General features: G+C 36.7%; 2 protein-coding genes across 9 annotated transcripts; one reads left to right on the forward strand and one right to left on the reverse strand.

Moving 5' to 3' along the window:
- The first annotated feature begins 482 nt into the window (after positions 1–482).
- Positions 483–4499, forward strand: LOC148851943 (topoisomerase I damage affected-like protein). Its single transcript, XM_088942481.1, has 2 exons — positions 483–1532; positions 3973–4499. The coding sequence occupies exon 1, from the start codon at positions 578–580 to the stop codon at positions 1526–1528; it is 951 nt and encodes a 316-aa protein (XP_088798607.1). The 5' UTR covers positions 483–577; the 3' UTR covers positions 1529–1532; positions 3973–4499.
- A 2273-nt stretch (positions 4500–6772) lies between these two features.
- LOC148851944 (RING/FYVE/PHD zinc finger superfamily protein) lies at positions 6773–13774 on the reverse strand. 8 transcript variants are annotated; one of them, XR_016099859.1, is made up of 5 exons: positions 13376–13725; positions 10303–11567; positions 8316–8420; positions 7885–7959; positions 6773–7163 (listed from the first exon to the last, which is right to left on the reverse strand). XR_016099859.1 is itself a non-coding variant. In XM_088947550.1 (4 exons), the coding sequence occupies exons 2-4, from the start codon at positions 11197–11199 to the stop codon at positions 7047–7049; spliced, it is 1089 nt and encodes a 362-aa protein (XP_088803676.1). In that variant the 5' UTR covers positions 11200–11567; positions 13376–13774; the 3' UTR covers positions 6773–7046. The 8 variants fall into 8 exon arrangements, 4 of the variants coding, with proteins under 4 accessions (XP_088803676.1, XP_088803677.1, XP_088803679.1 ...); XR_016099860.1 differs by having other exon boundaries at positions 13368–13625; XR_016099861.1 differs by having other exon boundaries at positions 10303–11562; positions 13376–13605.
- Between the last annotated feature and the right edge of the window lie 230 nt (positions 13775–14004).

The raw sequence follows: 14004 nt of genomic DNA on the forward strand, positions 1-14004 counted from the left end.
GATTTACACCTCCAACCTACCCGAACCCAACTTGACAGGGTATGGTCAAAGGTGGGTTTATCAATTAACCCGACCCAAACCCGCAATTAATGGAGCATTATCCATTCTGTATGTTGCAGTTTTAGGCTTGCACTATTCTTTCCCTCGTGCTGTTCCGTAGCGCACCTTATACAGTTTCAGTCCAACTCAAAAGAGCACAAGGCCCAACTGGAAGAGCCAAAAAAGGCCGTTACCGTGGCGAATCTCGATAGGATACATTCCATGAATGCAGAAATTCCTACCTGAAAAAAAAAACTACCGGCCAGTTCCATTTCGGTACGGGCCTCCGCACCTGCGCTCCTATCCGGACGGCTACGCTGACGAGCGCAGCCGAATCGACGATCAGAGGCGAACGGCCCTCGCGAGCGGAAGCCCGCACCAGATTTTCATTTTTATTTTCTCAGTTTAAAAAGAAAATTCTAAAAACGCGCGAATTCCGACGCGCTTCCCGGTACGAGAAGAAAGAGACGGTTACTGATAAGAGTGAGGGAGAGTAGTCCAAAGAGACAGAAAAGCAAAAGCAAGCAAGCAAAAGAAGATGATGCTCTCACTAAAGCTGGTACGCTCTCTGGTCTTGGGAGAAACCATTAACAACCCTCTCCTTTTAGCCCAATCCCACCATTACCATGATGATCTTGTTTCTGATGATGATTATGATGACGATGATGATCCCCATCTCCATGTCCAACCCCTTCACCTCCATCGAAGAAGCGGAAGCAGAAGCAGCAGAAGTGCAGGAAGAAGAAGAAAGAGCGGTCACACTGGCAATAGCAGCAGCAATACGAAGACCCCTTTGCTTCTTTTCCTCCCCACCAGAGAGATCATAAGGGACACATACAGGCTGGCCACCATAGCTAGAGATATGGGGATGGACTTGTACCCCAGCCCATCTCTCTCCCACATCATCTTCTCATGGCCATCGCCGTCTTCTTTGCCGTCGTTATGGTCGTCGTCGTCGTCTTCGTGGTCAACATCTGCGGATATCATTCCTCTCCCCTTCCCCTCCCTGAGCAATGCCTCTGCTGCGCAGCTCCGCTCCTTTGTCTGCCTTTCGAAGGGGCTGTTCAAACTCGTGTTTTGCAGTTTCAGTTGCAACAGCTTTAAGGGTATTGGTGATGATGGGGATAGTTCTAGTAATTGGGACTGTTGTTCGCTTTCTCTTTTTTCTCGACTGAGCGGTGACCGTATTGATAGCATGGATGGCTTCTCTCGGGCTCTTGCTGGTGTGGGTTGGACCCTGTTCAAGACTAAGAACAACCCATCTCTTGGTTCGAGTGGTTGCGGCTTCCGTAGCGTCAAATCTGTGTATCTCTTCAGAAAGGTTGCTGCAAATAAGGTTCGGGCTGGGCTTCCGAATGGAGGAACTCCTGTATCTGGGGAGTTCAGAATTAGAGAGCTGAGGTTGCCCCCTTTGGATTTCAGGAATGCCCCTTTGAGGATTTTGCAGTATATCATTCTAATGACTGATGATCTCTTCTATCTCGCCTGAACAGGTGAGTTCTTTCTCTGTTTCTTCTTTTTACTTTTTGGGTTTTGTCTCCCTTTTATTGTATGAATCGTTATATGCATAAACAAGAATTTGTTGTTTGTTTAACTTCACTATTTTGGTAGGATCTGGAAGTAGACATTGAATGGCTCTACTGGTTTGCTTGTAATCTGTATGTGTCCCGGTGTCCCCACATGAAAATCGAAAATAACAGAAGAAATTAAATAGAGAATCATTAGGGATGGAGAGAGGGGGGGCTGAACATTTAATTTTTTTTTATATTATCCAAATCTCTTGTTGCATGTAACAGAGGGCTGCTAGTTATAAATCTTTCTATTAGCTTAAAAGTAAGGTTTTGAATTTTGGCATAATTTTGAAACTTCATTTTAACTTGGCAAATGAGAAACTTCAGAATTTTCTCAACTGGCATTTTTTAAATCATGCACGCAATTCAAAATTCATGCAGTCATTTTATGGTCTTGATTCAAATAGCTTTCACCAAGTTTTATTGGATGCCTCCGGAATTTCTCTTATTTTGGTATATTCTAGACCAGCATAAGCTGGGAAATACCAAGAAGAAATACTTCTTTTTCCATTTATGGCTCTTTGAAACTAATTTACTATCTTTTTTCTTAGTTTATTGTTTGGCACTGTCTAATTCTTAAAAGATCACAAAGGAGGACCAGATGTTCTCAGATAGCTGACTTATGATTCATTCCTTTCTTGTCAAAGTTGTCATTAAAGGTTAATTCTTCAGACTTAGACATTACCATGCAGTCTATACCATTTAGTGGTGCTTTTCCTTTAAGATCCTTTGTTATGAGGAATTGCATTTTATGGATTTGATGGCACCACAAAAATAGTGAAATAGTTAAAAAGAACAAAGCACATATAACACAAGAATTTTGTGTGGTTTCACTAAGTGTTTACCTATTTGGATGAAGACTAACAAAAATTTTCACTAATAACTGAGAGGATTATAAAGAACCAAAACCCAGAAGAATGTCAAAGAGAAAGTTTCTTCTTAAGAAAAGTGTTTCCTCATTTCCTCCTCAAGGCTGTGTTCTTCTCAAGAGAAATTGTTGTCTAAAACATTCCTCCTGAAAGCTGTGTTCACAAAAGGATCCATACACCAAGAAAAATCAAGAACCAAAGCGAAAGGTATAGACCTGTGTAGAACTCCAAGCTCATAACTGGGGAACTGGTGGAGAACCTCCCATGGAGAACTGAAGTGTCTCACCAAAAAATAACGTAAAGCATGCATTTATAGATGTACAAGTGTACAACAGACTTCTAAAAAAACAAACGAGAGAGAGAGAGAGAGAGAGAGATCCACTTGATTCCTGATCTATAGTTTCTCCATGCAGGTTAACCATGAAAAGATATATTTAGTTCTTCATCCCTGTGATTCATATATAAACCATGGAATTGAGTAGGTGGGTTCATCAATAATATCTGCTGGAAACTGGAAGAGCACCCTTTGAGAGGTCAATAATCCAATTACCATTTTGATTCACAGTTTCACTGGCCTGAAGATCTAGGTTGTTTTTTGTGTTAAACCAGGCTATTTTTAATGTACCCTATTCACTGAATTGAACGGCTCCTCTTTTAAATTTGATAGGATAGACCTCTATTTATGTAGTTATTTTTGTCATTAGTTCAGGAAGAACAGAAATGTGGTTGTTCTTGACATCTTGTTCCACACTCATAGCATCTATCGTTCCTTTTGTTGTTTTGAGGAATATATAGTTCTGTTGTTGAAACCAATGATTTAAAAGGTGTGGGAGGTGTATGCATAGAGGTGCACCTCAAGGCAAGATACCCCCAAAACGCCATAAGGTGTATGCCAGAGGTGTTGACCTCTGAAGCATACACCTCATGCATAGAGGCATGCACCTCATGTGTAAGAGGCATATGCCTCATATGCATTTTCTAGGTGAGGCGCCCCAAAACGCCCTAAGACATATGCCAGTGGCATTGACCTCTGAAGCATACACCTCAGGTGTATGAGCCGTATATGTTTTTTTCATGAGGCTTGGTAGAGGCGTATGCCTCATGCGCCTCACACACACCTCATATAAAAAGACAGAAAAAAAAAAAGAGATCCTCTTCGACAAGACCCCACATTTTAACTAGTGATATGCATTCTTCATTCTTCTTAATTTTATTAAAAATAAAGAAAAATGAGATCCTCTTTCCTCTTCTTCCTCCTCCTCCCTCCTCTAGGTGGTGGAACACTTTGCGTCACACCTCCACGTTTTAAAACATTGGTGAAACTTAATTACTTAAAAAAGTGTTTGAAAACCAAGTATAAGTTCAGTTTATGGTCAGCTTCTATAAAAACCTGTAAAACGTTAGTGCAACAAGTTTGGACTTTTAACTGGTTTGAGAAATTATTACCTCTATTGGTGGAGGCACGATAACTGAAATTGTGATGCTCTCTGTAGGATGCTTCTTGGAAACAAGATTTTGGATTCATCCAGTCAAGGCAGCAAGAACAGCGTCTTCTGTTCAACTGCGCCAGATGGAACACTTGGAGACTACTAAGGGAAATGAGAATAGTTGTTTTCAACTGTTACAAATGCACTCTCGAGGACTGCGACTTCTGACTCACCGTTGCATATGGGAGGGTGACTTGGAGGCCAGTATAGACGAAATATTTTGCTTGATTCTTACAAATGGAACACCTTGAGGAAAAGACAGTCATGAAGTTCACAGACCTAGTTGATCCAGTTACACCAATTGGAATCAGATGCCAGTTTGAAGTTCAATCTTGGATATAATCATGTATGATGAACATTTAGAAGATACCTAAAACGCTGACTATGTTTTTTGTCATCAAATCAAACAATTTGGGCACCTAGATCATGAGTTGCATAATAATTTTTATTGTAAACTGACATGTATAGCAGATTCTTGTTTGTGTTGTCACTAACAATGATTCCTAAAGCTCGAGGACTTGGTTGCTAGGTTACGTGCCCCTTCTTTTAAGATTTGCAATGTTTGTTAACGTCCAGACCCATTTTGGGGGTTGCCAAGGTTCAAAACAGTGATACAATGCTTTGAACCAAGGTTCAAAGTATGAATATACATATCATATTGAAGCCTTCCCGATACGCCCCTACAGGGGGGGTGTTTCAGGTCGGCAAGTGGTTCAGGGGGTAGACTAGCCCCTCTGAACCAGGTTTGAAAAAAAAAAAAGAGTACTGATACGCCCTATCAATACTTTGAACCTTGTGCTTATTTTCTCAAAATTTGAAGTGGTGTTATTTTTATGTTCTTTAATTATTAAAAAAAAAGGAGTTTCTTAAGAATAACAATATGGGGTGTATCTTATTGAAATTTTGAACCTTGAAGTTGCCAATCTAGGACTCAAGGTCCAACCACAAGAATTTGTTTGTTTATCCAAGACTCTGTGACACATCTTGCATTTTGAAGTTGCCAATTCAGCATCATGGACTTTGGATAGCATTTCTCCATTAATCTTGATAGTGTTCATAATAACAAAGCAACTGTAAGCCTCATTCACTTTTTGAGAAGTTATTTATCTGGGTGAGTGTTTCGTGGGAAATATTTACCCGAGTAATTGTATTTATCCATATTCTTTTATTTTTCAAGTAAATAAGACAATGAATGTTTTAGCCAAAGAAAAAAAAATCCATTATTAGAAGGGTCAATTTTATCCCATCCAAGTATTGCCAACTTCTCCTCAAATGGGAAAGTTATTTATCCACCTGGGAGGTGGATAAGTGATACTTAGGAAAAATAAAATTTTCATAGATCCTATATGAATCTAAAAAAAGAACAAAGGTGTATTGATCAATGTAAACTACAATTCCATTAACCAACTTTCTCCCTCTCAAAATCCAAAAAACAAAAAGTTTCCAAATGATTTCTAATCAGCGAACATGTGCTAAGAAATTTTGCCAAAAGAAATTTTCTTTTGATTTATAAGTTGTGTACTCTTAAACTCGCCTTTCAATAGGAATGGTTACATCCAACCAAGTAAGAAGCTCAACAAAATATTCTGAAACAACCCATTAAACATATTCAATTGGAAGGTAGTTGTTGCAACATACTCTTCAGTCACCTAGATATTCCCTGCATGCCTGCAAGCATCAATTGGTAGTGTCGTAGTAACCGATTTTTGTTAGATCTTTTTCTCAATTGACAATAAAGTAGAACCATTAGAAACATGTATGTCAATATACTAGCTTTTTGACAAAAGTCAATATACTATATGCCATTTCTTTATTGAAAACGGTGGTGCGACGTCGAATCATTTTCTTAAAAAACAGTTACATTCTTTGTTTGGTTTCATCATCGTTGCCATCTTAAATTATTTTCATCGTCTCATCAACTAACCATTCCTAATAACGGTATAAAAATGAAAAAAAAAAACACCTTTGCATTTTCTGAAACCACGCCTTCCCAATTTCACAAGTATAATCATTTTTTCAGCATTTTTTGGAAAAAAAATGCCAACCAAACAGAACTTATTTTCAAAGTTCAAACCACAAAATGCTGATATGGGGTAGATATATCACCATTTTTTGAGGAAACAACATTGGATACAAACACCTAGGTTGTGTTTAGTACCATTGCCACTTTAAATTGCAATGTTTTAGGTTGATCAATACAAATTTTATAAGAATATATTTTTTTCTATCACAAATGCTTTGAGTTATTAATACAATATTTGATACTATTGTTGTTTATTAAGAAAACATCAAATTTGGTGTTTCTATTATAAATATCAATACCTAATCTGAATCCTATATTTTTTTAGTGGAAGCGGTTATTTGATATAATGTGACAAGACAATTTTTCAAAAACTTGTATTGACCAACCTAAAATGTTGCAAGTAGAAGTGGCAATGGTACCAAACACAACCCTAATCAACTACTAAATATGTAACAACTGCAAATGAATATTATACATTCAGCGTCCTGCTCCATTAGCATCAAAACTCATTACCCTTTTCAATTCTCCCGTTGAGGAAAAAAAAAAGTCAATTTTTAGAATGGTAATTCAGGATTATCATCCGCAATTCAGGGAAGGGCAATTGCCAATAGACAGTGCTATTGTGGATCCCAATCTTTTACATTTCAATTGGAATACTCGCTGTCATTCAATACCAAGTTTTGGACAATGACCAGAAGTTAGAAGAGCCCAAATTGGTGATACATACGGCATTCCATGGCTAGATGTGAAGGTATTGACAGTAATAAGCAAGCCAAACAATCCTGAATCCCCCAAGCAAACATTCCAGAAAACTAATACATAAATGATTAGGCCACAAGTTTTTGCAAAAAAAAAATGAAAGAAAAAAGGAAAAGTAAGTATCCAGTTTAAAATAAAAATAAAATAAACAAAATTAAAAAACACTGATTTTCTGCATCAACTTTTATATGGATATGGCCCTAAACCGAACAGAATGGCAAAACAGATTCATGTAACAGACCCCATAAATAGTTGGGACAAGGCTTAGACGACGACGACGACTATTATATGAACACAATCATGTAGAATGTGTACCATGTGTTCGGGAAGCCCATATTCCAAAAACAAGAAACCAGAAAACAAACAAAATTGCCCAGTATCGTGCAGGTCCATACTTGATTCTAGATAGAATAATCTGCAAGGTACACCAGCAATAGATTAATCAAATCACCCACTTGCCAACTCAAATCCATGATCTTAATCAAGCAAAAAACAGAGGCACTAGGAAACAATGACAGAAGATCAGATTGAAATTTATGAGAAGTCTACAATGGCCCAGTTCTTGAAACGTGCATGGCATTTCTAGTTCATAATAGCTTAGTCTTGAAACATGCATGGGAAACCAATTTATAGATGTAAAGATGGATGACATGCTTGGCCTTTTATAGGGAAACAGTAAGTGTGTGTCATTAACAAAATATAATATGCTGGAGTATCTACCAATTAGCTGGCATCTTGAATCTAACCCGGATAAAATGTATCCACTAGCAATGATAGTATCCCATTATAAAATGAAATTATTAGTCCAATGGGATCACCCAATCTACTCTTTCTGAAGAACATTTGAAAATAGAGATTCAAAAAACAAGAGTCTTACTAACTATATGCCTGTTCTCATGTTTTCTCACTTCCCAAGGTGTATCAGACACAAGAACCACAATATTGCGAATACTAACTATATGCCTACATTCATGTTTAAATTGCATTCTTTGGCAAATAAGTTAAATGAAGTTTTTTTTTTTTTTTTGAAAAAGGTAAATTAAATTTATTAATAGAATCATACAAAGAAGCCTCATAGAAGGAGCAAAAACAGAATCATACAAATAAGCTAAATGAAGAATGTCTGATCAACTTACAAAGCGGAGGAAGATCACAACTGTCAAAGCACATATACCCCCAAGCAGAATGTGAAGACCACTTTTTGCAGTCTTCTGAAAATCAAAGTAGAGTCAGTTAGAGAAAGCACATCATACAAGACATTAGTGAAAATGATATGGAGTCAGTTGCATTATCAATAGCAGAAAACCATTTAATAACAATAAGAATACAATATGGAGATGGTTTAGCTAAACGAGTGGATCGGGAACATTTTTTTTTGGGCACAAGTGTAAGAAACTTATAGGAACACATGGTGGAGATAATTTCTCCATGCTTTCTGACCTATAATTGTATAATCTATATATATTTTTTTCTATCGGATTTAGTGAAGTGTTGTTGATAAAAAAACACCATTTACTAACAAATACATGCATATAGAATTATGAACCTTTTCTAATTAAAATCATACCATGAGGTCCATGACATTATTGTTAGGCAGTACTGCAACAACATCAGTGTTTTAAAAGCACAAGGCACGAGGCGAGGCAGACGCCTTTTTAAGAAAGGTGCAAAACTACAAAAAAAAAGTCAGAAAATTCAAAAAAATGCAAAAAATATTAAACATAATGTTAATAAAAAATATGTTTTAAAAAACCAATTATCTAAAATTAAAATACATAAACATAACATGTAAAGCGTATTCAATTGAAATTTTAAAAATAAAAGAAAACATATAAAGCATTTTCAAGCGTGTAAAACCCACAATCTCTTTTTTTTCCTTATTTGCATTGCTTCAAGTAGCTAATGTGATGTAAAACATATTGCATTCTTGATTCTATGAGTTGCCTTTGTACCATGCCCCTTGAGGCAAGCCTGAACAAGTCTATGTTAGGGATTGAAATTCTTATTTCTCACATGAAAAATAATGATTTTATAACTTTAATCCTTTTAAGAAGATATTTTATTGGAATGAATGAAGTCAAGTACTTGGCCAATTAGAAAATGCCAGCATTCATCCTTGACTTCAGTTGATCAGAAAATAATGAACTTCATCTAAAGCCAATAAGGGGCCATTGTTGCTTGGTCTTATGGTAAAATCTCAGGCTGATAAGCATGAGAACATAGGCTTAAGTCTATGAGCAGGCATTTCAAGAAAAAAATGCCAAAGTTCAGGTCCGTATGCAGTCCACCCTCCCAAGATCCTAGATGCTAGGGATAGCATTGGGTGATGGAGGGGGTCTGAAGCCCATGCATAAGGTTTACAAGGTCTTTAGTTTAGTAAAGAATGATATTGCAATTTCTCCAGGTTTACAAAAAGACAACACCCTTTGGTTATGCCAATTCCTTCAAAACAAAATTTCCCCTACAATAGATATCTCCAAGAGAGATGTTTCAATTTAATACTTTTTTTTTTAATTCTCTCCACTTGGATCTGACTGCCTAGTGCCTACTTGGCATTTTTTTAAAGTGGTTTGTATAACTAGTGCACTGCCTTGGGATCAAAAAAAGGATTAGCATCCTTTCCTTTTGTATTTTAACCTAAGTTCTTTTGCACTGATAGGTAATGAGTCCTAACAGAACCTGAATGCTTACGCTTAGGTTTAATCTATTATATCTTGTCTTCCTTTCTTGCTATTTGCTACTTTACCACTTATTCTTCTTCCTTTTAATTTCTTTATAAGATATCCTTCATAAGCCTTTTCCAAATTATTTATGCATTAGAAAAATTTGTTATTACTCTTATCCAAGAAATTGTGTATTATCATATTCTTTTTTTTTGGGGGTGAAATGAAGTATCATATTCCATAACGTATAATCATATACATGTCAAACTCCATATAGCCAGTTGCAATACATAAGGGCTGCTTTTAACTCCTAGAACAAAACAAAACAAAACAAGAACTATGAATTCCAGGCATACTATGAATCCCTATCAAAAATAAGATGAATTGTAATTCACATGGCTGACAATGAACAAACTCGTCTTTGGATTTCTAAAATAGCCTTTTTAGGATTAGATTGATGACCAAACATACTATAGTTTCTTTCACCTGTACCGGCCAAATGAAGGAAAATGGTAAAACAATTCAAATATAATATGTGCATCTTTTTATTAAGGCCCTTCAAGCACCAGCCATTAAAGGTGTCAAATATGGACCTAGAAAAGCACCACCAACTTACACCTTTAACCTAACCTTCTTAAGTAAGGCCTGCAGAATTCTGTGATTTTCCTTCTTTATAATCACTTCAGATACAGTCTAACCTTAAAACCAGAATCCTATTCATTAGCAGTCTTACATCATATTTTGCTTACCAAATCTATATGGAAAACTTATATTTTTTTCTTTAATCCCTAAATTTGAACCTTAAATCTTAAAACCTGGTTTTCATCATAACAATACTTGAGTTCAGGAAGAAAACAAAGAAAAGGTAAAATATATATTTCTGGAATATACCTTTCCAACACGAGGAGCAATAAGCCATGCTAGAGTGACAGTAAGAAGCCCTGTAGCAACTAGAATCCCTGTACCTTCTACAGCCCATTTTGTTGCAGGATTTTCATTGGGAACAACATCTTCAGTTGGGAAATTAGAAACTTGTTCAGGGGCACCTTGTGGAACTGTTGGGTTGTTGTTATTATGTGGATTAAACCACAAAGAAATTTCACTAAGCCTTTGTCTTCGAATGGCAGCAACAGCATCAGGATCTACCCCTGCATCTGTCTGAATATGGGAAGTAGTAGGTACCCCAGTTGCTGTCCTTTCTCTTAATGTTTCATACTCCTTTAGAGAAGCCACAATCTTTTTGAAGTCAGTGGGTCTGATACTTTTTGCTGTGCTTCCACAAATTTCACAAACAGTAGACCCATGATTAATGAACCACTTCAACGCACAAGCATAATGTGCAAGAGCAAGATCATTTTTGCAAGAACATCCAAGCTCGATAAGGGCATCTTGATGGTAATATGAACCTGCTTCTAGATCAGTATCACAAATGAATACCTCCCCATCTGGGCTAACAAACTCAATAAACCCAGACTTCCTTCGACAATTCTTATTGATTTCACTTTCAGCACATTTTAGGTCTCTTTTGTTATTAGAATTTGAATCCTCATTGAGTTGTGAGACTTCCTGCAACGGAGGTGTTATGTCCAAGAATCCCAATGCAGCATCTCCCATTCTGTCAGATTCAACACATTGGCACACTCGACAAGTTGCCAAGCTTGCATCTTTATCTGTACTTTGACGCAATGTGGATTGTGTACCTAAATTTTCCTTCTCTCTATTTGAGGATAAGCTGTCATTATTGACTCCACCATTGATCATCTGTATATGATCTTCATTAGAGCCCATTACATCAGATAAGGCTCTCTAGGATTCAAACAATACACTCTGCAGTTTGCACTACCTTAACCATTGTATCATTTTTCTTATGCAATCTCAACCAATCAAGTTAACGTAAGGCCAAGTTGCCCACTTTGAACTTCTAAAAAACAAATGCCAAGTACCAGTTTTCCAATATAGAACTCATGGGCAACAAAAAGACTTAAACCAAAAATGTAAATGAATCTAAGCTTTTAAGAAATCCATGATTATTGAACAACTTTAAATTAAGTGTTGAATTAGATGAGCAGAGAGAGCACAGAATGTTGAAACTTCCGTTTATTCTTTCTTCTCAAAAATTGCAGGTACCAACATCTTCCAGATCTCCAGATACTGCACTGTTAAGTAGAAAGCAAAAGATAAGTTGGGCAAATCTTCATTTTTTTAACACAAAATTACATAAAATCAACAACACAGACAGTATCTGATCAACATACAATCAAGGTTCAAAGTATCAAGACACCCAATATGCATGAACTTGCATATCGGATGTTTCAGAGGCACGCTACTCACTTTTCTTTAGATTTTTTTTCAAAATTTTACAGGGGATCAGTCTTAGACCTGGCTACCCCGTGAAAATGGTCAAACCCCAAAACAAATATTATTTAGCATATCAGAGCACTACCAGAATGATACAATGCACCTGATACGCCCCAATACATTGTGATATTTTGAACCTTGCATAGAATGTAAAGTTCCATTAAATAGATATTTTTTCTTGAGAATGGCATGACTTGACATAATAAATTAATAACTAAGGTGATTTTCAAATCAATTAGATGCTTGAAGTTTCACAGTTTGTATATCCTTAAGTGGCAGTGAGGACCTGGCACTGGATATAGACATGACAACGTGAAATCAATTTATGACAAGAAGTCAGCACAATGAGGGACGAAACAAATCATCCTAACCATTATGCAACCTACCTAGCATTAGCTCGAGGTATTCATTCTATATCATAAGCTTTTACTGGCTTATTGATGTGAAGAATATTCTTCTATCTAACTTCGTAATTTGGACAAACAATACCAGTTATATTAATGAAGCAAGAGAACAGATGCAAAAGTTCTAGTGACATTACAGGTCACCACTTTTCCATAAAAGTTTTAGGTATCTCAGATAGGTTACTTTGAGAAGTGTTAGTACTATTGAAAACCTATGAGCTGAACAGGTATAACATGAAAATATATGCCTCATACAAAAACTGAACACATTTTGGCTTCTAAACTAGGTCAGATTTCTGAACAAAAGAAACACATACCCCAACACAATCTAACTTCTAATAATCTAGAGAATTATCAACTAAACCCATTAAAAAGGCCATTACTTAATGTTGGTCCCAGCTATCTGGGTTCTTGGGAGTTGGGAGGGACTGGATTTTTTTTTTTTTTTTTTTTTTGCACAAAGTAGCCTCTCTCAAACTTGAACCTATATTCTCATGCTTGCCAGCCCTAAATTTTACAATTATCAACTGAACCCACATATGGAAAATTCATGAAAATATGTCATAGCTTAAAGACCAATTTCATGGACTGAACGGTTTGATTTTCAAACATAAGATCAACAAAAGCAACAAACAGAATCCTAATAAACAATCCCAGTTAATTTCTTGCTTCCTGAAGCAAATTACACAAGTCTAACCTACAGAATTCTTCTCAATTCAGACACTTGACTACTTCAGAGCTCATAGCTCAATGTTACCGAACGCCAGCCACCTTAGTAATTGAATTAACTGAACCCACAACCCATAGAATTAAGCGATACCCATTATTATAATTGAGTAGTAACCATGCAATACTGAAATTTTCAGATATCTACAACGCCAATTTTGGATATTTAGTCCTTTGGTATTTAGTATCACTGACACCCAAATTAAGATACTCATAAACAACTGATAGGAATTGCAAAATGAGGCGTCGTTTAGAAATGATATGACATCAAAGTAATAAAAGCATAGCTTATAAAATTCAGAAACCCAGATCCCAATTTCGAATTGGGTTCTTCTCTGAGTATGTCCGAGTTCAGAAGATTGAAGAAATATATAAGATTTAAGAAGCAAAAAAAAGGAAATGATAGAAACTGAAACGCAGCCATCGATTAATTAAAATTGATATTAATAAACAAACAAGGAAAGAGACCTCTTTACCACTTAAGGAAGGAAGGATCGCCACCGCAGACGAGGTCGATCTGCAAAACTGACAACTTTTTCCCTTATTTTTTTCTGAGAAATCGAGGGGGGAGGCATCAGTTGCTGAGTGGTGGATGTGCTGTGATTAGCATTTTTTTTAATTTACAGTTTTCATATTTTAACTTTTCGCCCAACAAGGGAAGGATGGATATCAGTCGCTGGATGGATGGAAGTCTCGGTCTCACTCAAAAGATCTTTTGATCCTTTCCTGTGTCACCGACTAATCTCGAATGCTCGATGTCACTAGTGTCTCGCGTGGACGTCACGAGCGAATATCTCCTACTACTGCAACTGTGTTGTACAAATGTACCGTCTGCTTGATTTTGCAGACTATTTGTCACTTGGTGGTGCGGTAGCAGAGAATAACTGCAGTGTATAAAACCACAAAATAATCCGAAAGCTTGCTTTTTTGGACCAAATGGTTGAACCATTCGAGCCATCAAATCTGGTTCTAGTCCAGTTCAGTCTGCACTTTTGCTGACTGTCAACTGATTGTAGGGGTGCATTTGGGGGGCTCGGATTGGGGTTTTGTCAAAATTTGAATGTGCGCTCAAACTATAGTCTAATTTCCTACCCACGACGACTCT

Source organism: Nelumbo lutea, chromosome 5 (assembly GCF_056320005.1).
Source record: "Nelumbo lutea isolate HS-2025 chromosome 5, American lotus-T2T, whole genome shotgun sequence".
NCBI classification, from domain to species: domain Eukaryota; kingdom Viridiplantae; phylum Streptophyta; class Magnoliopsida; order Proteales; family Nelumbonaceae; genus Nelumbo; species Nelumbo lutea.

Bases quoted from the DNA above. Each gene is read 5' to 3' on its own strand.
- LOC148851944 (XM_088947550.1), bottom strand. From the start codon at position 11,199: ATGGGCTCTAATGAAGATCATATACAGATGATCAATGGTGGAGTCAAT. The intron at 7,960-10,302 runs GTATATTCCAGA...TTTGATTTTCAG, and splicing joins TTGCTCCTCGTGTTGGAAAG to AAGACTGCAAAAAGTGGTCT. The intron at 7,164-7,884 runs GTAAGTTGATCA...TGTACCTTGCAG, and splicing joins TTGTGATCTTCCTCCGCTTT to ATTATTCTATCTAGAATCAA.
- LOC148851943 (XM_088942481.1), top strand. From the start codon at position 578: ATGATGCTCTCACTAAAGCTGGTACGCTCTCTGGTCTTGGGAGAAACC.